Source organism: Ochotona curzoniae, unplaced genomic scaffold, assembly GCF_017591425.1.
Source record: "Ochotona curzoniae isolate NIBS_2020 unplaced genomic scaffold, NIBS_Ocur_1.0 contig_21, whole genome shotgun sequence".
Classification (NCBI taxonomy): domain Eukaryota; kingdom Metazoa; phylum Chordata; class Mammalia; order Lagomorpha; family Ochotonidae; genus Ochotona; species Ochotona curzoniae.
This window is the reverse complement of record NW_024465322.1, coordinates 3,407,594-3,433,747: the sequence shown is the minus strand read 5'-3', so window position 1 is coordinate 3,433,747 and position 26,154 is coordinate 3,407,594. Positions and strand designations below refer to the sequence as shown.

The 26,154-nt window shown below is 46.0% G+C and overlaps 2 protein-coding genes and 1 long non-coding RNA gene across 6 annotated transcripts in view; 1 reads left to right on the top strand and 2 right to left on the bottom strand.

Annotated features, from left to right (window-relative positions):
- Positions 1-19,164, top strand: part of CCDC146 (coiled-coil domain containing 146) — an 83,663-nt gene extending 64,499 nt beyond the window's left edge. Inside the window, exons 6-19 of the mRNA XM_040971212.1 lie at positions 860-1,036; positions 3,033-3,106; positions 3,727-3,954; positions 4,625-4,811; positions 6,606-6,701; positions 7,620-7,790; positions 9,374-9,462; positions 9,553-9,717; positions 11,115-11,339; positions 12,873-13,101; positions 14,634-14,762; positions 15,263-15,400; positions 16,999-17,247; positions 18,643-19,164. Coding sequence (XP_040827146.1) covers positions 860-1,036; positions 3,033-3,106; positions 3,727-3,954; positions 4,625-4,811; positions 6,606-6,701; positions 7,620-7,790; positions 9,374-9,462; positions 9,553-9,717; positions 11,115-11,339; positions 12,873-13,101; positions 14,634-14,762; positions 15,263-15,400; positions 16,999-17,247; positions 18,643-18,846 — 2,361 coding nt within the window. The 3' untranslated portion in view covers positions 18,847-19,164. The remainder of the gene's footprint in view (positions 1-859; positions 1,037-3,032; positions 3,107-3,726; positions 3,955-4,624; positions 4,812-6,605; positions 6,702-7,619; positions 7,791-9,373; positions 9,463-9,552; positions 9,718-11,114; positions 11,340-12,872; positions 13,102-14,633; positions 14,763-15,262; positions 15,401-16,998; positions 17,248-18,642) is intronic.
- On the bottom strand, positions 9,733-11,238 carry LOC121150373. The gene is made up of 3 exons (XR_005882961.1): positions 11,157-11,238; positions 10,370-10,549; positions 9,733-9,743 (listed from the first exon to the last, which is right to left on the bottom strand). It is a non-coding gene; the product is annotated as an uncharacterized LOC121150373 (long non-coding RNA).
- A 1,773-nt stretch (positions 19,165-20,937) lies between the features above and the next one.
- LOC121150371 (gamma-secretase activating protein) overlaps positions 20,938-26,154 on the bottom strand; it is a 69,226-nt gene continuing 64,009 nt past the window's right edge. For 2 of the 4 annotated variants that reach the window (XM_040971215.1, XM_040971216.1), the window contains exons 26-30: positions 24,886-25,005; positions 24,423-24,484; positions 23,116-23,217; positions 22,850-22,949; positions 21,991-22,415 (exon numbers count right to left, since the gene is read on the bottom strand). In XM_040971215.1, coding sequence (XP_040827149.1) covers positions 22,324-22,415; positions 22,850-22,949; positions 23,116-23,217; positions 24,423-24,484; positions 24,886-25,005 — 476 coding nt within the window. In that variant the 3' untranslated portion in view covers positions 21,991-22,323. Of the gene's footprint in view, positions 22,416-22,849; positions 22,950-23,115; positions 23,218-24,422; positions 24,485-24,885; positions 25,006-26,154 lie in introns of all 4 variants that reach the window. The other 2 variants (XM_040971214.1, XM_040971217.1) reach the window with 2 other exon arrangements.

Sequence of the window (26,154 nt, the reverse complement as noted above, 5' to 3'; positions counted from 1 at the left end):
GGTGGTGGTTTCATTCTGAGTCCAGCTCACAAAATCTTCTTTTTTTTTTTTTTCTTTCCAAAATCTTCTTTAACGTAGAGTGGAATACTGTTCTATACAGACACTTAACCACCATTTACAACACAGATATTTTTATTGGCGGGGGGGACAAAGCATCTTGAATTTATTTCCATGTTATAGGATCATTCATTTTATTGGCTCCCAGCAGCAAGAGAAGGAAGGAACCACATGAATCCATCCTCTGAGCCACTGGTAACAGGTAGATTTTCTGAGCATAAGAAGACTCATCCCATAACTTGCACAGTGCCCTCTGGAGAATCTGACTCGGAAAACAAAGATTGCTTATAAGTTTGGAGTAGGAGATGTTCATGAGCTAGACAAGTAACGTTAAGAGGACAGTCAGAAGTTAACAAGGATAGAGTTGGGTATTCCAGATAGGAACGTCTTTGTCTTTAGCTTCCTAACCCTAAACCACAGATAGTCAAAGATTATTTGCATCAGCTTTTGTCAAATCACAACGCTCCCAGAAAACAGACTGGAGTGCTTTCTCTGACATTTTTTTTGGTATTCAATAAAAATTAATTCTGCAAAATGGCACATTTGAAATATGGGAGATCAGAAAAGAGCACTCATTAGAAAGGGGGAATTTTCAAAATTCTCAGCAAGGTGCGCTATGATCGCCAGGCCTTCCCAACGATGTCAGAAATCATAAATTGTATTAACTTTGTGAGAGATTATTCACACACAGTCAAAACGAACATGATCAAAATGGCGGATGGACTCGTTTACGGTGCAGCTGTTAGGTAAATCAATGCTTGCTGACACAAACATCACCTGATCGTTGTCTTGGCTTTTAAAGGAAATGGAGAAGAAGATGAGGCTGTTGAAAGAGAACACAGAGGAACTGCGCAAGGAAATAATGCAGAAGAAACTGGAGATTAAGAATTTGCGGGAAGACCTGGCTTCCAAGCAGAAGCAGTTACTAAAGGAGCAGAAGGAGCTGGAAGATTTGTTGGAGTATCAAGTCACCCTAAAGGTACGCTCCTTACAGTTGGGAAATACCCCCTAACCGTGGTACCTGCATGGTCAGGCTGCTGGGGGTCCTGATGAACTGTGGAGGTTTCACTAAGGATTGTTGTCACATGAAACGTAATGACATGTATTGGGACTGAACCTGTCGTACCCTGGGAATTCACACAAGGTAAAGGTAGTGTTGCTCTAATTGAGAATTCTGACAGCTTGTCCCTAGAAAAGAGGTCTTGCTGGGCCTCCAGCGTTTTTCAGTATTAGGATTAAATGTCACAAACATACTTCTGTTTACATTCAGAAAAAATTAAAAAGATGTATTTATTTGAAAGGTAGTGTTAACAGAGAGACAAAGGGAGAGAAGAAGAGGAGAGAAAGAGAGGGACCCTTTGATCTACTGGTTCGCTCCGTAACAGCCAAGGTTGGACCAGGCCAAAGGCAGAAGCCTAGAACTCTGTCTGCATCTTTCACCTGGCTGGTAGATTCCCAAGTACTTTTGTCCACGAGCTTGTGCCATCCCAGCTGCATTAATAGGACCACTGAATTGGAAACACAAGGACTGGCACTTGAACTGGCACTCAGATCTGGGATGCAGGCATCCCGAGAAGGGGCTGAACCTGTTGCATCAGAATTGTTTCCACGAAGAGCAAACAGCTATCCTAGCCCTTGGGTATATTTGTGTAGCCTTCGTCATTATTCTGCCCCACTTTCTCAGTGTAAAAGCAATGACAGGTCTACATTGATGTTTTAGGAGATAATGAATCAAAATTCATTTTCTTTTAAAAATGTGTAACAATCCTTCAAGGCATTAAATAACTTAGAATTATGTATTTTAAAAAAAACTACATCTGAGGCACATTGAATTAGAGTTCACCATGATACTCTCTTTTTCCTTCAAAGTATTGGGGCCGCTGGCCGAGCTGTGCCGCTGTTGTTGCCCAGGCTATGAGAACAGAGCAGCGATGGGTTTATCCAAAGTCCAGTGACACCTCAGACTTCTCCCTTGCAGGATCCTCTTCCAGGACCCTGAATCTAATTTGCCATTTGTATTGTTTTTCTCTTTTTCTTAAAGAAGATTCCCCAAACTATACAAATCCTAACTTATTTGATTTTTTATTAGGGCAGAACCATGTCCCACCCTCAGTACACTGCAGTACATAAACACCTATGGCCCCAGTCCCAGCAAGACTTTCTAGAACCCCTGCTTTGTACATAATTTCCTTGAGATTTAAACTGAACCTTCCATGAACACATAGAACACAGGGAAAGGTGCTATTAGCAAACATGCCTTCTGATCTTGACTTTGCCACTTCACAGCTGTGTGACTTTGAGAAAACCAGCTAACCTCTAGTCTTGGATCTGGTCCCTGGAAGCAGAATCCAAGGCACAGATATAGCTATGTGGGAACTTGAAAAAGAGTCCTATAGGATGCCAAGAGAAAGATAGACCTGGGCTGGGTTACTGAGGCAAACAACCCAACCTCTAGCCACACCAGAAACCAGGAAGAATTCTCCATCAGGAATTGTACCTGAGGTTGTTTCCCACCAGGGGCAAGGGACAAGGGCTCCTAGGCCGTATGGATTAGATATAAGTCACAGCCTGCTCCCCTCCTCCATCCACTGGCCATCACTACCCAGCCCTCCCAGCATTCCCTAACAAGGCACCCATGCTTGGGCAGTGGCAATCAATCCAAGAGTTAGAATAGAGAGCATGGCTGTTCCTCATCAGCCCTGTGGCCACTTTGGGATGGGTGTGCTCCATCAGGGGGATCTGAGCAGGGCACCCTTGGTATTATCAAACCTGGTTACCTTCTCTTGAAAATATAGCAAAGGTACTGGTCTTAAAAGGCCATCTGAATAGAATCAATCTTACAAGTGCCAGGGTGGATAACTCGTAGGAATTTTACATCTCATAGTTCCTGTCCCTCTCCCGTTTAACCATCTTGTGCTCCTTGCCTGTGATCCCACACCACATAATGAATTGCTCATGGCTGTTCTCTTTGCTAGGATGAAGTGGTACGCCATCAAACTGCTCCTGTACAGATTGTGAAGGAGATAGAAAAAACGACACGGAAAAAAGTGTATGATTCCATGTTCTGCTTCTCTTTCCTTCCTCGCCTACCCTCATTTAGACACATCAAATTGTGATCAGGATTTCAGGAATATCTGTTTTGGGCCCTGGCTAGGTTGCCTATACCCAGTTCTTTAAGCGCAGTACAGCAAACGATTGTCCTTCATCCTTAACTTATGTTGGCATTATGGGTGCAGATTCTATCCCCCACTTGCAAATCCTAACCTTATGGATCAATCCAGTGGACCCTAACAGAGCTGGGAATTTCATGATGTTGGATGTGTGTCCACCAGGTAGCCACTGAAAGCCCCAATGGGAGTAACTTCTCCTTTGTCATCCATTTCTGGGTTTGATGCCTCAGAGGTCATTGCATTCTCAAAGTTTAAAGAAACTGGAAAAAAAAAAAACAGCAATCTTAAAAGAAGTGGGGAAACAAAGCAGGTACTCCAAATAGTGCTAAAAATCCAAGCTCATAGGAATTGACAGTGATTGGGAGGGAGGAAGATCTGAGAGAGGAGACCCTCCCTACCACGTCCTCTCCCCAACCACATGGCCTTCACCCACAGCTTGGTCATTGGATTTATAACCAGCTCAAAATAAGGCATGTGTGTGTGTGTGTGTGTCCTACAGAGAAATAGAAAAGAAAAAGCTTATCCTGGAATACGAAGTCAAAGAGCTGCATGACTCCATAAAAAAGGTGGAAACCAAAATCAACGCGGTGGTGGAAGAGAAGGAGGATGTGATTAAGGAAGTGGAAGGCAAGCGAGCCTTGCTCGAAATCAAAGAACGAGAATACAACCAGTTGGCCAAGATGCTGGAGTTGACCAGAGAGAACGAAGCGACCTCGCTAACCGAGAGGTGAGTTAGCTGCCTGTTGTGTCTCTGGCCCCTGGAAGTTTTTCTGTTTGAAGATTCAGAAAATCATCTTAAACAGTTAATATGTTGATTCGCTAAGCAGTTTTAGGAGGAGTTAGAAATCTATTTTTACGATTAATTTTTTAAAAGTTACCAAAATCAATTTTTAAGTACTTCCCCAGTTTCTGTCAGTCATCGTTATCTTCAATTCTATGACCAAGAAAGCAGGTAAAAAAAAATTTATGATATTCTAAGTTTCTGAGATGTGCCCCTGGGACATCCCACCACTCCCTGGAGTGTAGCATTTTATCACTTAGGGATGTTATCAACCAATCAACGGTATTCCTGAGGTTATCTTCACTTTCTCCCAGTGGGAGCAATTCCATGGTGTGATTTCCTGGGAAAATTTTACTTCCTACTTTTACGGGACCTATTTTAGGGGACCTATTTCAGGGGACCTGGGGACACCTGCCTCTGCCAACTTTGGTAGAATTGCTCCCCAGAATGATACCAACTCTGCAACTAGTTGCTGTGGGTGTATTTATAGGATATAGCTCTAACATGCAGGTATTTCCATGTGTGTATGTTGAGCACAATGTCTTGATAAGATTCAAAGAAAATATAGGGCGTACAATGACACGTCATTTCCCTTTTCTTCATTTACCTGGGACAGAGGACTCTTGGATCTCAATTTGCGGAACAGTCTCATTGACAAGCAGAACTACCACGATGAACTTTCTCGCAAGCAGAGAGAGAAAGAGCGAGATTTCCGAAATTTAAAGAAGATGGAGCTGCTATTGAAAGTCTCCTGGGATGCCCTCACTCAAACTCAAGCCTTGCATCAAAGACTTCTGTTGGAGGTGGGTGTGCGGTAAGCCGTTTAGCTGACTGTTCACTGCTGTCCTTTGACATAAAATACTTTAGGATCTTGTCCTTGCCAGTAGAGAAAGAAGGAAAGTTAGCGAGGAAGTAATTTTCAAATGTACAAATGAAACAAGGGTACTGAAAAAAAGTTCATGGAGGAAAAATGGAATTTTAAAAAATAAGTTTATTTTCGTACAATAATTTTTTAAAGCCATGCCGGTTTTTTTCCATAATACACCATTGTCATGAACTTTTGGAAGATCTCTTGTCAAATCTATAGTCCTCTAGCATTTCTCAATCTCTTTTGCTAGCCCAAGATTAGAGAAAGGTCTTGAGTGGGTCGGGCAACAGCCTGGCCTAGGGAAGTGATTGGAACCCCCCGTTCTGGAAGTGGATCACTGACTTCACAAGTGCAAAGAACCAATGCCAGCATGGATGCATGGCAGAGCCTAACAGTTTAGGACCAGATTGGATCATCTACGTATGGGAAGGTAACCCGGACTTCCAGCTAGTCAAGAACAATCAGAACCCAATGTCAGGCCACCTGACTAACTCTGTATGGTATTAGAAGTGTGTTCCCTCTGGAAGGATGCTCACGGCGCATCTTCAGCAAAACGTTGGCATCTTATTACCTCTGTGTTCCCAGGGTTGGGTTTTTGTCACAGCACCTGCTTGCATGCAATGGCTCAGTGTGACTAAAAGGGCAGAGGCCCTGTCTCCTGGTCTGAATCCCCTGGGTTAGTGTTTCCTAGGTGAATCCCTGAGATGAAACCATGCGTGTGGAGAAGTCTGCCCTGTTCCCTTTCAAGCTGGCCTGCTCCAGGAAACTATGGAATTTTATGACCTCAGGAACTAAGCTTTGAAAAGCTATAGCAAGGGACACTCCAGCTCTCTGTGGTCACTGTGGAAAGAAGGGAAGAGATGGAGGTGTTGTAACACGGGAACACACTGGCAACCCTCCTTGTTTCTATGTAAATTTCTAAAGATTTATTTTTATTGGAAAGTCAGATATACAAAGAGGAGGAGATACAGAAAGATCTTCTACTCGATGATTCATTCCCCAAGCCGCCACAATGGCCAGAGCTGAGCTGATCCAAAGCCGGGAGCCTGGAGCTTCCTCTGGGTCTTCCACGCAGGTGCAGGGTCCCAAAAGCTTTGGGCCGTCCTCCACTGCTTTCCCAGGCCACAGGCAGGGGAGCTGGATGGGAAGTGGGGCTGCCAGAATTAGAACTGGCACCCATATGGGATCCCAGCTGTTCAAGGCAAGGACTTTAGCCACTTGGCTAATCCTGTGTGTTTAAACTTGAACAACTCTTGGGAGTGAAACAGAAAGAGCAGCGAACTCTGGGCCCACCTGTGACAGAGAACCAAATGGGGACCCAGGCTACTACCTGGGCTGCCTCGGTCCAGGAGGCCTTATGTTTCAAAAGATGAAATTAAGTTCTTCCTTGGTGACTTCTCAGCTCTTTCACACAGACTCCCCCAATGACTTACATCTTAGACCCTTACTGAACACTCAAGCCATATTCATTGAGTGCTAGCTGTTAATGGTAAGATTGATCTAAGTGGGAATGAAGCATATTTGCAGCTGGCAAGTGATAGATTTTTGGTGGACCTTCAAATTTTAGTGTTTTGACTTTTATATAAAAAAAAATATTCCCTAGGAGGGCCAGTTCTTATTACAGGGAGAATTAAGATTTGGCCACCATTTTAGAAAACATATGATGGGCTCAACTCCACGGCATTGTAAAGTTCTAACATACATGCCTGTTTTCAATTCTTACTTCCAGATTGAAACCCTTCCTAAAGACGTGTCTGCATTATCTGAGAGGAGGAAAGAGCTCCACAAAGAAGTTGAAGTAGCCAAGAGGAATTTGGCCCAACAGGTTAATTGCTACTGCCATTTAAGCATCTAAGAATGGTTAATAAAAACCTAATGTACTTTAAAAAAAGAAAGAAGGGTATTCCATCCAATGGTTCATACTACAAACCCCGCACTGGGTTGGACTGGGCCTGGTGTGTACCCAGGAGCAGGTCTCCCTGCTGCCTGAGCCATCACCTGTGGCCTCTCAGGGGTGGGCATTGGCAGGAAGCTGGACCCAACAGCAGCAGCCAGGAAGTGCAGCTAGGCACCTGGATCTGGGACACAGTGCCTTCACAGCTAAGCCAGGGCCAGGTGTTGTGGCACAGTGGGTTAAGTTGCTGCTTGGGACACCTTTGTGCCTTATTAGTAGGAAGCTAAGCAGGAGGCAGGACTTGATCCTCTAATACACACAGAGGAGGTAGCAGAGGATGGCTCAAGTACTTCCATGGGAGACCTGGGTGGAATTCCTGGCTCCTGGCTGTAGCCTGGCTCAGCCCTGTCTGGTACAGCCAACTCGGGAGCAAACCAGCAGATGGGAATGTCTGCCTTTATCACAAATAAGTCGTTATAAAAATTTATACAGACCGATGAGATTTTAAAATAAAGGGATGGGATATTGGTTACATTAGAAGTAATCAACAATGCTTGATTACCTCAATGTCTAATAAAATTCAGTTTTTTTCCTCACTGCCATTCAAGTATTTTAAATCGTTCTTTTATGTTTCTTGTTAAAGTCACTCAGAAACATGGTCAACTAGTACAAGTGCTATCATGTTTACCCACTGACTTTCACTGTCTTCTATAAAATAAAATTGTAGTTAGTGCTACAGTTTCTTTGTTTTACGGTTTAACAAAAAAATTCCACATGGGAAATATCAAGTGCATCTCCCGATCCTTCCAATACATCGTAATGATTATGTTCTTTTTTTTCTCCCTAAAGAAAGTCCTGTCAGATGCTGAGACCAAGTTGGTCGAACATCAACTGACAGAGGAGAACAAGCTGCTGAAGGAGCAAGAAAGCATGCGGGATCTCGTGTTCAACCTCGTGCACATGACTCAGATCAAACTTGATGAGAGAGAGCAGAAGTCGAAGGATTTCCTGAAAGCCCAGGTGACGGCACTGTCTTTCGTCCCTCCATTTCTACAGGCGTTCGGGGTGGCCGCCTCCTAGTGCGGTATCCGTTAGAGAGTTACCATGGCTTCATGTGTGCCAGGGTTCAGCTGGCAAGGGTCAACAACCCAGAGAGAGAGAGAAACGGAGACAGAGCGATGAGAAGGAGCGGATGATTGAATCGCTTGCTGCTCTCAGCAGGAGCACCGTACGTCTGTGTGGTGCACAGGGCCGGTAGCGGCGCATGTCGCAGATACCAGCTCTGAGTCACCGCGACTTACCTGGCAGGCTGGCATCCCCGCCACAGCCGGAGTCTGGGAGGTGCCACCCGGAGTCCAGCTTTCAAAACAACCTGGTGTGGGCTGGAAAGATTCCACTTGTGGAGTTTCCCCTCATTAGACACTTCCTTTTTCTTTTTAGAAATGCTGGGAAGTTTCCTTATTTGTGATGCCTAGGAAAAAAAAATCTAGTTTATTAGTAATTTTTAGTTAAGCTCCCATGCTGGTGCCTATGTGATCCATGTGTGGCTGAACAGTCGCAGAACCAAACTTCCTTGTTCAATAAGCCAGCTCATATGAAACCACAGGACAGCCTTGCCTTTGAGATACAGAAATCGACAGAAATTTATCAAGGCTAACTATTGTTTGCTTCCTGAGTCATGTTAGCGTTGGAAATTAGTCCGCTAGTCATTGAGTGGTCATTTCCTCAGGAAGGCGGTCAACCTAAACCCTGGCCTTTCATCTCTGTACCTTAAAAACAGACAGACAAAAAGAAGAATCCTGATCCCCTGGTGACAGGGAGCAGTTTAGTATCAGCTTTACTGTTTATGCACAGAGTAACCCAAGTATTTGATTGGTACAGCTGGAATGGCTGCACATGCGTCTTGTCCCTGATGCTGAGTTTCCTGGCACTTATGCCAAATGGGCTTTGCTTTCATATTCCTCGTGGGGGCTGGAGCAGTTCCCTCTGCTCACTTCCCACCAACACTTCATCTCTGAATGTTTCTTATCCCAGCTGAATGATCACTCTTTTTCAACGTGAAAAAAAAAGAGAGTACCCAGCACTTGGCATGTTTTGTAGGACTTGAAAAATATCGTGGCTATCTTAAAGAAATTTTCATATGCAACTTGTTGGCTCCGCTTGGGGGCTTTATAATATGGGAAGACACACCCAATATGCAGAGGAATTTGGAAAAACACTTGAACAGCATCACTTGTGTCTGTCTCACACACTACACCACTGTTCACTTCGTCACATTAATCAGAACTTGCTGTGGTCCCCGCTCCCTTCTCTGTCTCCCATAAGCTCCTCCTTACCCCAGTCCTTCCACAAGTTCCCCAAACTTTGCCCCAGACCCAAGCCTGGGAAGCTTCTCATTCTTTTCCCATCTCCTTTCTCTCCCCTAAGCCACCCTCTGAGTGAGCCATTCGTGGATGGACTTAAGAGGCTGAGCAATCTTGTGATCTCCCATCTACTCACCGAGCAGGCCAGGATAGAATGCTCCTCCCAGAATGGCAATGGCATGGGGTGAGGCTGGGAATATTCACATGTTACTTTACACATTTTTTTGTTTAACATTTCAGCAAAAATATAACAACATCATTAAGGAGATCCGAGCGAAAGACCTTGAAATTAGGATCCACAAGAAGAAGAAACTTGAAATCCACCGAAGGTAAAGGAATGACAGGAGTGCTCGATGGGGGCTGTAGAGGACAATTCAATGTCCTAAGCCATAAAAGGAGGACTCTTTGTATTTTGACAGGCTCAAACATTTCGCTAAGCTGTATGACACGGTCCGAAATGAAAGAAACAAGTTTGTAAACTTGCTTCACAAGGCTCACCAGAAGGTCAATGAGATCCGACAGCGACACAAGATGTCCTTAAATGAGCTGGAAATCCTAAGAAACAGTGCAGTTACCCAGGAGAGGTACGTGTTATCGCAGCTGATAGATCCTGTGGAAAGCAAACCAAGAGGCAACTGTGTGAGCACAGGGATACTTGTGTTCAGATACCCTGCCTGATAGACAAGGTTCTTTTCAACATCTGGACATAGTGGCTTATCTGGGTATAACCATCTATTTTTTCCACTACATGAAAATATATAATACATAGGATTTTCATTAGTCCAATTTTGTGGGGGAAATGCACACATCCAATCATTTGCACAACCAAATCTCTTATTAGCCACCACCTCCTGGCTGTAGACTGGCAGCGTCTCATGGGACTACAGGCAGCAGTGGACACAGCGGTCATGAGATCCTAGCCCTGCCACCTGCTAGCTGTGTGACCTTGAACAAGCTACCTTCTCTCTCTCATCTTTATCTGGAAGAATAGTCCACAGGACTTTTTATTACTATGACACATGACTTTTTTAATTATTAATTTGGGAAATTCATGTAGAAACCATTAGAAGGGTATCTGGCATATGGTTGTATCAAATGTATTCTTCACCGGGTGCCAAGATTGGCACCTTTTATTCATGTAGCTCCCAGGTCGATAGAATCTGTATGGCCTACACTTCCGCTGTTGGCCCTTCTTACCCGGGTTCCCTTCATAAAGATACTGCAAAATGGCCTCACCCAGGGAAGAAGGGTATGAAAAATGTAACGTCTTGTTCAGATTCTCAACCAACACCATTGAAACAGGCCACTGATACTCTCGTCCAGTGCTCACGATGACCCTCTGCTAACCGAGCACTGGCTGAAAGCCAAGGGGCAGCATCACATGGGCCATTTCTGTCCCGAAGACAGTACAACCTCCTGAAAGAGAGATAACCGAATGACTGCACTCTCCTGCCTTTTAAATAGAAAGACCCGTCCATTTTACTTGAAAATCGGTGGTAGAAAGAGGAAGAGCCAGAGAGATCTTCCATCTGCAGGCTCACTCCCCAAATGGTCACAACAGCCAGAGCTGGGCCAGTCTGAAGCCAGGAGCAAGGAATTTCTTTTGGGTCTCTCACACAGATGTAAGGGCCCACAGGGTTGGGTCATCTTCCACTGCCTTCCCAGACCACAAGCAAAGAACTGGATCGGCAGTGGAGCAGCTGGGACTAGAACCATGCCCATATGGATGGCAGCACTGCAAGGAGAGGATTAGCCTACTATTCCATGGCACTGGTCCTGGTCACTTGCTTTGACGAAGGGGGAAGGCAGAACCTTGGAAGATGAGGGAAAGATGTCCTAATTTGGATGGGGGAGGAGCTGAGGCCTGGGAACATGTGGAAACTTTCCAGAGTATCAGAGGAGGAGACTTCTGTCTTGTTTTGAAAGAAATGAAAAAAAGACAGCAGTCCTCTTACCCCGTTTCTTCCCCTCCTATTACAAGAAAACTGCAGAATTCTATACTGAAACACTCCAACAACATTACCGTCCGGGACAGCATGCAGAATGACGTGAGCAAGATCGCCTCGAAGCTCCAGGAGATGAAGGAGAAGAAGGAGGCTCAGCTGAGCAACATCGACAGACTCGCCAACATGATCACGACGATCGAGGAGGAGATGGTCCAACTGCGCAAGAAATACGAAAGAGCCGTTCAACTGCGCAACGAGAGGTAACCTGCGGGGGCCCGGGAGGGGCGTGGAGGACCGAGGAGCCGGGGGACAAATGCCAGCTCCTGCAGGTGCCTGCGCTTGGCAGAAGTGAGGGCACTGAATTCCGGGTTCTCTTAGGAACCTGGAGGGGAGAGGGTTTTGTGATCAGCCTGAAAATAGGACATATCATTCTTGAGAAGACAGAAGGCAAGAGACAGCATTGTAGCACAGAGGGTGAAGCTGGTATCCTACGCACATCAGTTCTAGTCCTAGTTGCACCACTTCTCATCCAGCTTCTATAGGAGGCGGATGTGTGTGTGTGTGTGTGTGTGTGTGTGTGTGCACATACATAGAGGGGGGAAGAGGCAAAGCGAGTATGGGGGAGTGGCTGATTTGAGATCTAAATCCTCGTCTGGGCTGCCATTCAGGCTGCTGCCAATAGGATCAGACTCATACAGCATAATTGTCACAAGTCAGTCTTTGGACCTGACATCCATTTTTCCAACGGCTGGTTTGGGCTTAATGAATTCTCACAGGCCACCCTCCCTGTTCATTTTCTGGGTGAATACATACGAGCTTTGAAACATCAGTGCGATATTTCTTCCAGCCTGCAATGACAATATTTATGAAATTCCTGTTTGAGAGAATTCTTTCCTGCCCCACACCGCCCAGTGCTGTGGGTGCTCCTAGAGCTTGGGGCAGGTGAGCTTCTAGACCCAAGGAGTAAGGTCATCGCAGTTGATTGTTTCGGTTTGGTTTTTTTTCCCATCCTACTCTGGTTGTATGAAGCCCGCCTAGACCAAGAGTAGGAAAAGCTGCTTAAAGTGTGGCTTTTGTCAGAACTTTAGGAAAAGAGATAAGACCAAAGAGAGCTAAAGATGAGCTCTGGCTGACTCCCTGCACCTTGGCTTTGAGGGGAGAGAAAGACAGCAACTGGAGGGAGCATGGGCCAGCAGAGGCAAGACCTGAGAGGTCCTCTGAAGCCCTGCACACTCTGGCAGGAGGTTCCCCCAGCTCCTGGCATGGCCCAAGCCACACGGGCAAGGCCTGTGCTCCCAGCAACTAGTCCTGCAAAGGCAGAGCCCTGGAGTTAGAAAAATCTGACTTCATTTCCACCCCTCTTTGCATGGAGGGTTCCCCCCACCCTGGCATAATCACAGATTTTTGCCTGATTATGGAGAAATTATTCAAAAAGCTTCATCTTGATTAAAATAAAAGTCAGCAACTTAGAGACAGCAAAAATAGCTCCAGATACACTTGGCCTAGCCTCTTGCCTTGTGCGCTTCCGGCCAGGCCCTGGTTGGCAAGTTAAAAAGTGTCTGCAAGAAATTCGACTCTGGGGTCCCTTTGTTTAGGCCTTGGGAATAACATTCTTTCCCAGCCCAGGAGAAGTACCAGAACTGCCAGATGCACACATGCGCACTTGCTGGTCCGCCCCAGCGTGCAGACGCCACCGGCCGAGGAAATCGCACTGCAGGTTGAGCTGTGTCCCCTTCATCCCGCCCCCCCCACACACACACTGAGTACTCCTCTGTCTCTCCGTCTAACCACAGCGGCGTGCAGCTGATCGAACGAGAGGAAGAAGTGTGCATCTTTTATGAGAAAATCAACATCCAAGAGAAGATGCGACTCAACGTGGAAATCGAAATCCACATCCTGGAAGAAAAGATCCGCTTTCTGAAACTGAAGATCGCGGAGGAGCAGAGACACATCCGCGTGACCAAGAGATTGCTGCCGGTCAAGAAGTCCCTGGACGCCGACCTGGCCGTGCTGCAGATTCAGGTGGGAGAAAGAGAGAGGGGCCGGCACTCCTCCGCTGGCCAAGGGCTCCCGACCCCACCCTCTTGGTTTGTAGATTACTGGGCTTCTTGCCATAATCCAAGCCACGCTCCTCCTGGTAACTGGAGGAGCCGCCAGATTTAAGCCTTGCTTAAAAATGTCTTTGGACGCTGCTCCAAATGTCTTTTTCTCTGTTAAAGCGTTTCCTGCCTCTCTTGGAATTTCGACTTCTCTCAGCTCAGCCTGTCGACTTTCACTACCCCCAGAATAATCATAGAATCTAACTGAAGTCATCTTTGACTTCTTTGTAGCCTCTGTAGTTCCCAGAACCTAGTAACCTGGCTTTTTAAAAAGTGATATAGGGCCTTGCACAATGACTCAATTGGCTAATCCTCCACTTGCAAGTGCCGGCATCCCATATAGGCACTGGTTCTAACCTCGGCAGCCCCGCTTCCCATCCAGCTCCCTGCCTGTGGCCTGGGAAAGCAGCCGAGGACGGCCCAAAGCTTTGGGATCCTGCCCGCACAGGAGAGACCTGGAAGAAATTTCTGGTTCCTGGCTTCGGATCAGCTCAGCTCCAGACACTGTGGCCATTTGGGGAGTGAACCAGCAGATGGAAGACATTTGTTTCTCCTTTCTTTGTAAATCTACCTTTGCAATGAAAATAAATCTTTTTAAACAATGAAAATAAATAAAATAAAAAGTAGAATAAATGCCCCCAAAATCCAGATTTGAGACTTTATCCACTTCTTTCATGTAAACACAGTCCTTGTCTTAAGCCCCAATCACCACTTCAAATGGACAGCATTAATGCCTCATATCCGGCTTCCATTAAGTGACACCAGTGGTCCCTTGTGAGATATGAATTTACATAGGAGGGACCTAAAATGTAGTTGGTGACATTATATGCCCTGCCTGAAGGTAAGCCCTTCTCAGGTCAACCGCTCACGCAGACTACCTGTTATCACTCACCTAGTCTACCAGAGATAGCTGGAACTTTCTGGAACAGATGAATGGAAAATCCCCATGAGTCTTGAACCTGTACTTCATTATTAGACTGTTCAGCGTGCTCATGAGGAGAGCGATAGGAGATTCCAAGCTGCAAACAGGCCACATTTGTTCCCACGTGAGTGGGAGGAACCCACTGGCATGAGTCACGAACTGGGATTCAAATACAGGCCTTCCCAGATGGGACACAGGCATTTTAACCACCAAGCCAGACACCCAGCTGGCTGTGTGGGTTGAACCTTGCAGCTACATAGCATCCTACAAACACATGGGGTCTTCAAACACTTTATGAAAAAAAATCATGTTATGATAAACCATGCATGGATTATTTGTAACATAAAGAAGTTGGCACCTAAAGAAACTTGGCCGTTAATTCCATTTCTCCAGGGATTTTTAAAGGATCCTTGCAGCCCACACAATGGGACCTAGACTCTCTCCCTGATGGCCCCAGACGGACCTCCTGCCCGCAGACCTGGAGGCTGCAGTGCGGTGTAGAATCTTCTATTAACACTTCTCTCGTTCCCTAGTTCTCACAGTGCACAGACAGAATTAAAGACCTGGAGAAGCAGTTTGTGAATCCCGAGGGTGAGAACAGAACTCGCTTCCTTTCAGGGAAGGACATGAGCGAAGAAGAAATCACAGAGAAGTTAGATGAGGTGAGCATCCTGGCTAAGCCTGGCCTCGTCGTGCCCCTGGCTGGTGCCTGCAGGTGCCAACATATCAATGAGCTGCCCCTTTGCTCACTCTGGCAGCATGGATGGGCCCTGTCCCGGTGAGCCCACAATGGAGTCCTCAGCTTGATTTAGCCACTTAGCCCCAGAAGTCAAATGCCAGTGCTTTCAGGATTTCTAAAGCTCAGCCTTCATCTCCCCACCCAAAGGAGTGATCCTGGTATCTTGCACAGATGAAATGTGTCTCCTTAACTGGGGACAGAGCAGGAGACTGGGACCTCAGCCCGAGCTAACATTGAGCAGGGTCCTACTCTCCCACTGGAGTGGGCTCTGTCCTTCCCTTTCTCTCGGTCTACTCCCCACCCCTCGCCAAAGCAATTTCAAGTGGGAGTTGGGTGCAGAGAAAGTCTCAACGCAGCTCCGAACACATCCTCCCACCTCAAGGTTATTTCACCTGCAGTGTCCTTCCACCTTCCTTCCCACAGTTGCAAGTCCAGCTGGCCAAAAAGGAGGAGCAGTTACTGGAGAAGGACTTCATCTACGAGCAGGTGTCCCGTCTCACCGACAGGCTGTGCAATAAAACGCAGGCCGGCAAGAAGGACACACTGCTGCTAGCCAAGAAGGTCTGCAGGCCCTGCCTTCCCCTTCCCCCCGTCTGCTCTACTTATCCCAACATTTTCCGACTCCACGAGTTGCTTAGGAGAAGCACCAGACATACGGATTCAGCTTTAGGATTCAGAAAACATAGTAACATAAAAATCTGTTAGGGAATCACCTAGAAGAATTTTCCATTGAATAGATTCCCTTGCCAGCAGGAGGCTGTAAATGTTGCAGTGTTCACTTGTAAGTTTCACCTGACAAGGCAACTTCTTCAGCAGGACAATTGTTATCTTCCCAGTGCATGCTCTTATTCTAGTTCCTTTCCGGATGGGAACCCCACATTTCCATCCATCTCAGTAGGAGCTTCTCGCATCCAGAGCTCAGCCAGAACCAGAAGAAGGGGAAGGGGGGCCATTCAACACAACAGTCCCACAGCATAAGTGCTCCATGGGGTATAATGGATGCATGACTAGCCAGGCCCCATCCGTGAGGATTGGCTGGTACCATGGTGCTTCCTCATCGAGGCAGTCGTGAATAGAACAAATATGCCCCGATGAAGAATCTATTCATGTGAAACAACAGATCACTGCAAAGCCAAAGGGATTGCAGTACATCAGTGATGAGCCCTGATACGAGGAAAAAATACAGCAGTAGGAGAGCATCAGCTGGAAGTCCTTACTCTCCTGCTCTTCCTCAACCTCCCACCAACAGGTTCCCCTTTCCGGAAGCCAGGAAGCTCACTGCCACTTCCAATTGCAATTCTACTTTTTTCCTATCTTTGGCAAAATCTATTCTTTCAGTTAGCCCCAACCCTACTGTTCGTAACTGTTGATGCAAACACACTAGGAACACCTCTCATTCCAAATTATTGACCAAATTCTCTCCATGACAACCCATCTGTGCTCACGATCTGATGGTGATGCATCCCAGGAATAACGACCAGTAACTAAAATGTTTTGGTTTTCATAAAAAAGCACTTCTATCCAAGACCTTTGATGATTACTTTATATAAGTAAATGACTTCCGTGTATAATTTTTTTTTTCATCTCCTAGAGTCTTGTCCTGAGTGACAGACTTCCCTCACTCATCATTCCTTTACGAGTGGCACAGCAGGTTAGGCTGCCTGCATCCCATCTCAGAGTCCTTGGGATTCAGGTCCCAGGTCGGCTCTCCATTCCAGCCTTCTCCTAATCTCAGATGAATTGAGTAGTTAGGTCCCTGCCAGCCAAGGGAGAGGCTCAGAGTGAGTTCTGGACATCCAGCATTAGTCTGGTCTAACCTTGGCTATCGTGGGCCCATCTCTGCCTTTCAAAACAAATATTTAATGTGGATCTTTAACTGCTCCCCCTTAATGGCTCCCTTATTGCCCTTGAAATCTAGGAACCAGATAAATATTTTTCCTTTCTCCTTGGCCTTACTTACACACCCAGTGTTGAGCTCCATCTCGGAGGTCTTTTCCAGTTCTTATTTTATCTAAGTCCCCAGTTAACTACTCCTTCCTTCGCACAAGAATGTTGCCCTCCTTCCCCACCACCTCCATAGACAGCCAGCCAGCTGCCATTCTCTTCCCAGTCGCCATGGAGTGCCTACACAAACTAAGCCTGGTGTTCTTTCATTCCAGATGAATGGATATCAGAGAAGAATCAAGGACACAACTGAGAAAATGATGGCTATTGTGGCAGAGTTGTCCATGAAACAAGCTCTGACCATTGAACTCCAAAAGGAAGTGAGAGAGAAACAGGAATTCATCTTCTCTTGCAATTCCAGGATGGAAAAGGGCCTGCCTCTCAACAAAGAAATCGAGAAAGAATGGCTGAAGGTACTTCGAGATGAAGAAATGTACTCCCAGGCAGTTGCTGAAAAGTCTCGGGTAAGCTTTGGCTCCTAGGTTGCATTTAGAAGGTGCAACATGGAAGGCCTGTTTTTGAGAATGACTATCTCCCCATAACACAGATTGAGTCCCCCTTTCCTAAAATGCTTGAGATCAGGAGCAATTCGCCTTTGTCACGGATTTTAGAATAATTGCATATACAGAGTGAGATCTCTTGGGAATGGAACCCAAGCATAAATACCAAATTCTTTGGTCTTTCCTCCTAAATGTAGTCGGAAGGTAATTTTAGAAATATTTTTCATATGCCTACATTTTGGGCGTGGCCTGTCCCTTGAGCATATGTGTGGAATGTCCCCCTTGGGGCATCACAATTGGCTCTCCAATAGTCATTGCCAAAGAGGTTTTCAGATATTAAACAAATTGAAGTATAGTCATCCAGAGTGTCATCCTGCCCACTAAAGAGCCCTCGACAACATCAAGTCTCACCCCGACAGCCTCTAGCCTCGAGTATGGCTAACAGTGGGCTCCCACCACCTGGCATTGGCTTCATTCACAGGCCTCTAGTCTGACCTTGAACTTCTAATCAGACATATGTTGACCTAGGTCTAGCTCTACCACTAGACCCCCCCGCCTACATCCGACCCAGTTCTATTGTCATCTTAGATCTTTTGATAGTCTTACAAGGGAATTAGGCATCTCTTCCCAAGGAGTCCACATGCCAGGATCCTAGAAGTCACTCTTAGCATAAGTTGACAACATAAGATTCCCTACTCACTTCCTTGTCCCTGAAAAGGTGCATTCTAAACACACACTAGAAACACTTACAACTGCCATATCACCTGGAACTACACATTTTAGAACAATTAGATTTTGATTGTGGTGGTGTCTTACTGTCACTTACCTGTCTATATTGTGTGTGCATTTCATGCTGTGAAAGAGTGTTACATTTCCCAGTGAAACAGGCAAAATCTTGAAGATCTTGAGGCCCAAAGCAAGCAGCAACAATTTCTCTCCTTTCCACTCCTCCTCTTCATTTAAAACATCAATCACCAGTGACATAGCAAAGGGAACTTACTGTCCTGCCCTTGTCAAAAATATGGAAACAATTAGTGTTTGAGGACAGGTACAGAGGTTGGAATAACAGTACATTGAAGCACCATTGAGCAGTTTTTAACAAAGCCTAAACCCCAGGAATGGTGTGATGCATGGCGCCTGAGCAGTGTAGTGTGGGGAGGTGGGAGAGATGGAGGAACAGTACTTGAGTATTTGTATTGGGGGGCTCCACCCTCTCAACTCCCTGCCCCTTTTGGGATGGTGAGTGTTTACCAGCACAGCTTGAGGCTGCTCAGCCCCAGCTGTGTCTTTGGGGAGCTGGATCATGAAGTGATTTCAGAGTCATCGAGAGACTGAAAAAGAAAAATTCATTCCTTGCAGGAGTTCTTGGAGGCCGATAACCACCAGCTGCCCAATGGTGTCTACACAACGGCAGAGCCGCGTCCAAATGCCTACATTCCGGAAGCAGATGCCACCCTACCTCTGCCAAAACCATACGGTGCTTTGGCGCCTTTTAAGCCCAGTGAGCCTGGAGCCAACATGAGGCACATAAGGAAGCCTGTCATTAAGCCAATTGAAATCTGAGCATGCGCGCCAACCAAGCTTCGCACAGGCAAGACTGCAGCTGAGATGCCTCCCACCCCCGGGTGGAGAACGCAAGCACGAATGTCCCCCCATTACAGAGAAGACTCTCACAGGCCACCAACAACAGTGCACCCACCAACTGCTACTGCACCCCACCTGCTGTGATGTCAGACACACAAGAGCCCTTCAGCTGTGTCAGTGCAAACACCTGGATCACTTCATGCTCATTTCTTTCTTATGTCACTCCATTGACTTTATTCCAGAAACATCTAGTAGAGAAGGCACCGTGAAGGTGCAATCAAAATAAACCAACTTTCAGTGAAACACAGAGATGGGCAGAGTTCTGTCAAGGGAAAAATCAATACTGTTCCACACACACAATTTTAAAAGATCGAATAACCGTTAGAGTAGGAAAATGTCCCAAGAATTGCAAACATCATCACTTACTCCGTTGAAGCAGCGCCAGGACCTGAAGTTCATGCCAGTAAAATCGAAATCATACAGAAACACAGAAGCAGGGCTTGTCGCTTCAGAAGCCACGTTCACGGCGATTCTTCTGACAGTCCTTTCAGGGTGCAAGTCACGATGCTCCAACTCATCCTCTTCATAAATCCAGGTGGTTTGGTTTTGTTCTTGCAATATTATCTGCATATAACCTTATGATTACCTTAAAAGAAACACCAGTTTATTTTTCTAAAACCTCTATGCAAATATTTACAAATTACCATATAAGGGAACTAAAGATGAGGCCAGGTCCACCTACATTAAATGCATTATAACAGTTTTACTGCATTTCACCCCCACACATTTTCCTACTTACATTCTTTTGCTCGAAGATACCCAGTAGGTTTGAAACCTGATTTTTACATTTGCCAATATGTTGCTGACCATCCTCATTTTGTAATGGGAGCAGTGTGCCTTTTATGTTTTGTACCCCTAGGAGAAATATCACATTCCTTTATTTTGGTAAATCAACCATTCTATTCCAAGCCCCCTGTCCCACCCCTATCCTGCCAGACTGGAAGGAGACACTATCTCACCCCTGCTTTATAATAAGACAGCAGGCAGGTTACGTTCATAAAGTGATTACTTGAGAGTGCCTTTAGCAAGTATAAGTTAGGAGGATGCTACAGAGAAATGCTGCATACTTACACACAGGTCCTATGGTAGGGCTTCATGGCCTCACTGGGGATTCAGCAAACACACACATATACGAAATTTCAACGTGAGCATGGGAAAACATTTTTTTAAAACCCAAGGGCACAGTGCTTTTCTAGAAAGTGTGTGGCTGGGTTAGACTGAAAGGGAAGACACCGCCAGGGCTGGTATGCCCAGGATCACAGACGGAGTGTTTTATCTCACCCTTCAGCAAAAAGATTAACAGGTGCAAAGGGTTTCTAAGTGGGCAGACTGAACAAGTCTTGGAAATAAGATCATTCAAGGCTCTACGAACTGACCTGGTTGAGGCAAAGTCGGCTCATGTTGCAGAAGGTTAGGATTAGAGAGACCTTTGGTGTCAAGAAATTTGAATTTGGTCCTGTGATGAATGGCACATTGATTGAAGGGTTATGGCTCAAGCTACTGTTTATCTTAACCAGTCATCAGATAAAGTATCCTTTAAAACAAAAAGTCCAAAATAATCCAGGCAGGAGAAGAAATGAAAGCAAGGAACAAAGGGTGATGACTTTATCAAGAGAAGGGATCGGCACAGCGTTGCTGTTTGGCTCCAAGATTCTGAGTGTTGCCAACCAGAGAGTATTAGGCCCCCAAGGAAAATTCTATAGAACACAAGGAAGTTTTTAGAAGGTAAGTTGAATTATCCTGCCAATTAATGATATGTGTACTCATGAAAAACTTTCCAAGTTCACGGAGAGGAACTGAACAGAGAAAGGCAGAGGGGTACGGGCTCTTTCCAAGAGGCGCCTAGAATCAATGCGTTAGAATGAAATCCTGTAGAGGACACAGGTGTCAGTGGAAAGTTCATGGACTTGGGATTCCTGACTCCAGTAGAAAGTGTGTTCAAAACACAGGAAGAGACCAGACAAAATGTGCTTGTGTGTATGTGTGAGAAAATAAATGACTACATCAGACTTTTCAATATAAAAAACAACTTTAATACAATTCCATGTGAGCTATCAGGCGGACAAATCTCTACCTTATGTATACATTGCTACAGGTTACCATGTATTACACATTTTGTACTGGCAGGAGATAGCAGGCTTCCATTAGTCTAAATTCAGTTTAATTTTGTCTTAACAATCAGTGCTGAAGCTGGTGCCATGGGTGAGCAAACTAATCCTCTGGCTGTAGCACCAGCATCCCATATGGGTACCAGTTGATAGCCCAGCTGTTTCACTCTTGGTCCAGGTCCTTGTTAGGGCTAGGAATGCAGCGGAGGATGGCTCAAGTCCTTGGGCTCCGGTACCCATGTGGGAGACCCGGAAGAAGCCCCTGGCTCTGGCTTTAGATTGGCTTAGCTTTGGCTGGTTTGCCCATTTGGGGAATGAATTAGCAGGTGGAAGATCTCTCTCTGTGTGTGCATCCTCTGTGTAACTTTGCCTTCCAAATAAGTCTTTTTTAAAAGGAACAAGAGGTCTTCAAATACTTTGAACAGAATTGAAAAACAAAACTTCAGATGTCTATGGTGCAAAAAAAAAAGTTTCTGAAATCCACTCCTTTAAAGACTCTTCAAAGAATCCTTGAAAAACAGATCATTAAAACCTTACAGGGATTAGAAAAAGAGGCAGGGGAGGGCTCATTCCATTTTTCATCAGCTTTAAAATGTTTTATTTGACAGGCAAGGGGAGGGGGAGAAGGCACCTGCCCACTGTGCCTCTCCCCTGTGATGCCCACGGTGCCCACAATGCCCACGGTGGCCCCTGAGCTGGCTCATGTAGAAGCCAGGGACTCACCTCTACAGGAGCCCAGTGTCTCAGGCAACTTCCCTTCGCCTGCCACAGTTTGTATTTGCAAGAAGCAGGAGCCAGGAGCTGGAGCAGGTGTCAAACGCAGTTCTCCAGTGTGGGATGCTGGGGCCTTCACGGTCGGCTTCACCGTCAGGTCAAACACCCCTTCACAAACCACCTGAAAGTCCCTCATCGCCACTTGCCGAACAGATCCCCTTTTTTCTTCTTTTTCCCTTCGCTAAGCACTGTTCCCTACATCTTTAAAAGCATACACTTCAGAGTGCAACGGAAGCTGGCTCTTGGGCTATGATATCACCAGGAAGGGGCATCATTGCTGCCATCGCGTGCCTCTGTGGAACAGTTCTTCATTTCTCTACACTTGACTGCGTAGCAGCTGTTCAAAATCAGATTTGCAATTCAGTTCTAGTTGCACAAGTGCCAGACAGAAGTTTAGGTGGCTCAATAAACATGTTCAGTTGGGTTGAGGGGGTGTCCCGGTTTTCAATCTTGCTAAAGAATTCCCAGCAGGAGAAAAGCTGATGAGTCTGATTATTCCAATTGCATTGTCTCTTCATAAGCCTAAAAGCATCGTAGTGTGTTTGAGGGCTGCCTCCTCCACAAATTCTGCATCCACATGGTCATGTCCTTCACAGACATAGAGAGCTGGGGCAGCAAGATCAGAGACAGACAAAAAAAAAAAAAAAAGGAGTTACTAGAGAGCCTGGAACATGGGTAAATCTTTGCTCATAGCTCCATGGAACCAGATTCAGTTGATATTTTACTAAAACATCATTCTGAGAATGTGTTGTTAACACTGATTCAACTTCAGCACTACAAAAGACCATTCTCGGCCACAGGTGTTTAAACTCCAAACCCTTTTAAAACTTCAACAGCGATGAGATTATTCCTTCGGTAACTTATTCCAGGTAGCAAATCATGCACAGCTCATGAAAACCAATGACAACACAAACCTATCTCCACCTAAGAGTATTTGGAAAGAAAACTAGGCAGAAGCAAACAGGAAATAACTGATGCTTCCAGGGGGAAAAAAATGAAGAGGAGAAAGACTAAGACTGAGGCACAGAGTTGGAAATTACCTTGGTTGGAAGATTCTAGATCTGTCAGAATTTCGATGAAGTAGTTCAGGGGCAGAAATTCTATCCTGAACGATGACTTGTCAATCGTAGAGTTCCAAGGCTAAAAAGCGAGAGGCCATTTGTGGTGTGAGTTGACCCTGCCCCAACAGCCGCACATTTAAATACAGTGGCAACCCGCCCCCAAAATGCCATCTTCATGGAGAGGTTGAAAGGGGCCAAGGGGAATCAACACACTTCTCGCTGACTTTGTCTTCCCACAGACACACCTGTTTCTTATAGTTTTGTAGGAGCCGGGTCACGTGGTTGCGCGAGATGATGTTAGAACTCATGGGATGGTCCCACAGGCGACAGATCTTCTGGCCAATACACTGTCACATAAACGTACACAAGTTAAGCAATAAATGCCCCACGCTGCATCTGGCACACCTTAGATCCACTCATAACTTCAAAGGCACTAGTCCCAGTCTACACGAGAGGCCCTTGATGATGAATGACTTGTGGAGAAAGGCCGTGTCCCCATGAAGTATGCTTCTGAACTTGGAATAAGTACCACTCCCTCTAAGCCTCCTTAAGCAGAACAACTTATGCGTACAATGTGCCAGATTCTTTTTTCTGAGTTTTTTTTTTTTCCCTGAGCTCTCCAGCACTGGAGATGTTGCAGGCCTGCCCCTCTGTGCTGTCTGGACAGGAAGCTAAAGGTGGTACATATGTTGTCAGCAACTTCTCTGCCATCGTCTCGCCTAGAACATTCTAATTCCCTGAGAGTCCTGGAAGAGAGGGGAGGGGATCAGACTTGAGAGGCCAAAGGGAATGTTCAGAACAGCCCCCAGGGAGTTGAAAAATATCTGCTTGCCTGTGCTTCAGGGAGCCTGGGAGGGAGCGTGTGACTGCTCCAGTCAAGGCCGTTGGATCCACAAAAGCAAGTGGGCGTCCCTCTGGGGGAAGCCTGTGCCAGAGTTCCAAGCACTCAAGGTACACAAACAGCCAGGATCAAGCTGGCCAAGGCTCTGGGGGTCAGGAAGTCAGCAAAATCAGACGCTTGGAGGACCTCATTGTGGAATTTTCATATTTTCAGAGGACTGCTGTCTCAAAGGGCTCTTTTATCCCACCAAAAAAAAAAAAAAAAGAGGAATGACTTTGCAATGTCCCCCTCCCTTTCTCATTCTTCCCTTAACCGGGAAATGTCTTCCTGCCCAATGTAGAAAGGTAGGATGAGGGAACAGTTCCAGAACCTTCTGAATGTCCCCCACTACTCCCACCAACCTGGACTGAAATTTATCAGGTTACATGCCGAAAGCATGTTTCACCTCCACCCTCCTTCCCAGACTCAGATATAAATACGTGTGCAGCTTCCTGAGAGGAGAAAAATGTGCACTGTGCCAAGGCCAGGCAAAGCCAGAGGAGCCAGAGCTTTGCAAGTCTGGCGGGGAACAGCAACAGAGGTTGGGAGATGGGATGGGGCTGGATGGGATTTCTTGGACAGGGCTAAAAAACGAAACTTCCATGGACTTGAGCCCAAAGCAAGACGAATCTCAAGGACGGTCATGCCAGGAACTTCATAATTCAAGATTACCGGGGGAAGTCGCACAACGATGCTGAATTTCAGCTTCTCATTTTTCTCTGTGTTGTCCAGATCTACAAGAAGGTTGGTTGGTACCAGGAAGAGACAACAGAAAAATCCACTTTAATAAATCAGCAAGCGCTTAATCTCTGGCTCATCCTAACACAGGAAACACACTGAAATTTTCACTTGTGACACTGAATACATGAAAGGAGACTGTGTGTGAGAGTTCGGCCTAGCATTTAAGACAAGTGGCTCCCAGGACAAATACAGGAGAGTGGGCTGGCTTCTGCTGTAGGGGCTGCACCATCAGGGAGGTCAGGTGCAAAATGAACACCAGGGGGCCCTCGTTCAAAGAGTTAAAAAGACAGGGCATGCAACCCAACCTGGGAGCATCTTGTGAGACCCACAGAGGTGGCACCCCCAGGAAAGCCAGCGCCAGTGTGCTCAAGCCTGCCACCCGGGAGGGTCTTACCTTTCATGAGCCTCGTGACGGCCGTCTCCGTGAGCAGCAGCACCCGGTTATCGATGTACTGCAGCACGTTGTGCAGAGGGAGGCAGTGCACACCCAGGAGGGTGTGTAGTGTGTGGAAACCTAGGACCAGAGATCCCAGAAGGTCAGCATGGGGGGCAGCCTGGCTTCCCACCCCACAGAGGGAATGATTGAGAACACATTAAGGAGGTGCTTGTGGCTTGGTTCTCGGCTTTACACCCCCCTTGAGGTAAAAATCCAAGTCACTGGCTCTGCATTGTCACAGTCAAGTACTATGCTGGGATACAGAGTAAAGCCCCAGAGGGGTAGCCCTGTTTCTAATTCTCTTAAATTTTAAAAGTTACAAAGACATAAGGAGAGACAGAAAGAGACCAACAAATCAAGAGAGAGAGATTTCCCATTGTTTAGAATATGCTCTCCATACAGCCACAATGGCCAGGGCTGGGCCAGGACAAAGCCAGGAGCTTCATCTGGGTCCCCCACATTGGTGGCAGAAGCCCAAACACTTGGGTCATCTACTTTTCCCAGATGCATTGGCAGCGAGCTGGACCAGCCAGGACACAAACTAGTACCTTCCCTTACCCTACCGGGGGATGCTACAGTCAAGGCCGTTAGATCCCAGATTGTAGCTTTACCAGTATACTACAATGCAGGCCCCAATGTGTTTGATTCTACAGTAAGGTAGAAAAAGAGAACAGAAGGGTTTCCAATTCCATAGGCCCAGGATAAAAGGATGTTGGGATGTGGACTCTTTTGTTCAAGGGACAAAAAATACTGGACCAGAAAGAAACATCTCCATGCCTGGTCTCTTGGAGAAGAGAGGAAGAGAAATGGTATGGGTTAAAGACAGCTTGCATGATAAATGATATCTGGAAAATTGAATAAGCTATGCCAGAGAGTGAAACAAGACTTTTCCACAAGAAAGTAAACTCAAATGAATTAAAAACTTAAACCTAAGACCTGAAACTATAAAGCTCCAGAAAAAAAAACCTAGGAGAAACAGGTCATGACATTGATTTTGGCAATGATTTCTTGGATGTGACATCAAAAGTACAAAGCAACCAAAGCAAAAAAAAAAAAAATGTGCGTGGGATTACATCAAAGTAAGACGCTTCTACACAGCAAAGAAAACAAGTGAGATGGCAAGCTAGAAAATATGTGCGGAACATGTATCTGATAAAGGGCTAATATTCAAGACACACCAGCAACTCAACTCGGTAGCAAGAGAACAAACACCCCAATGAAAGGCAA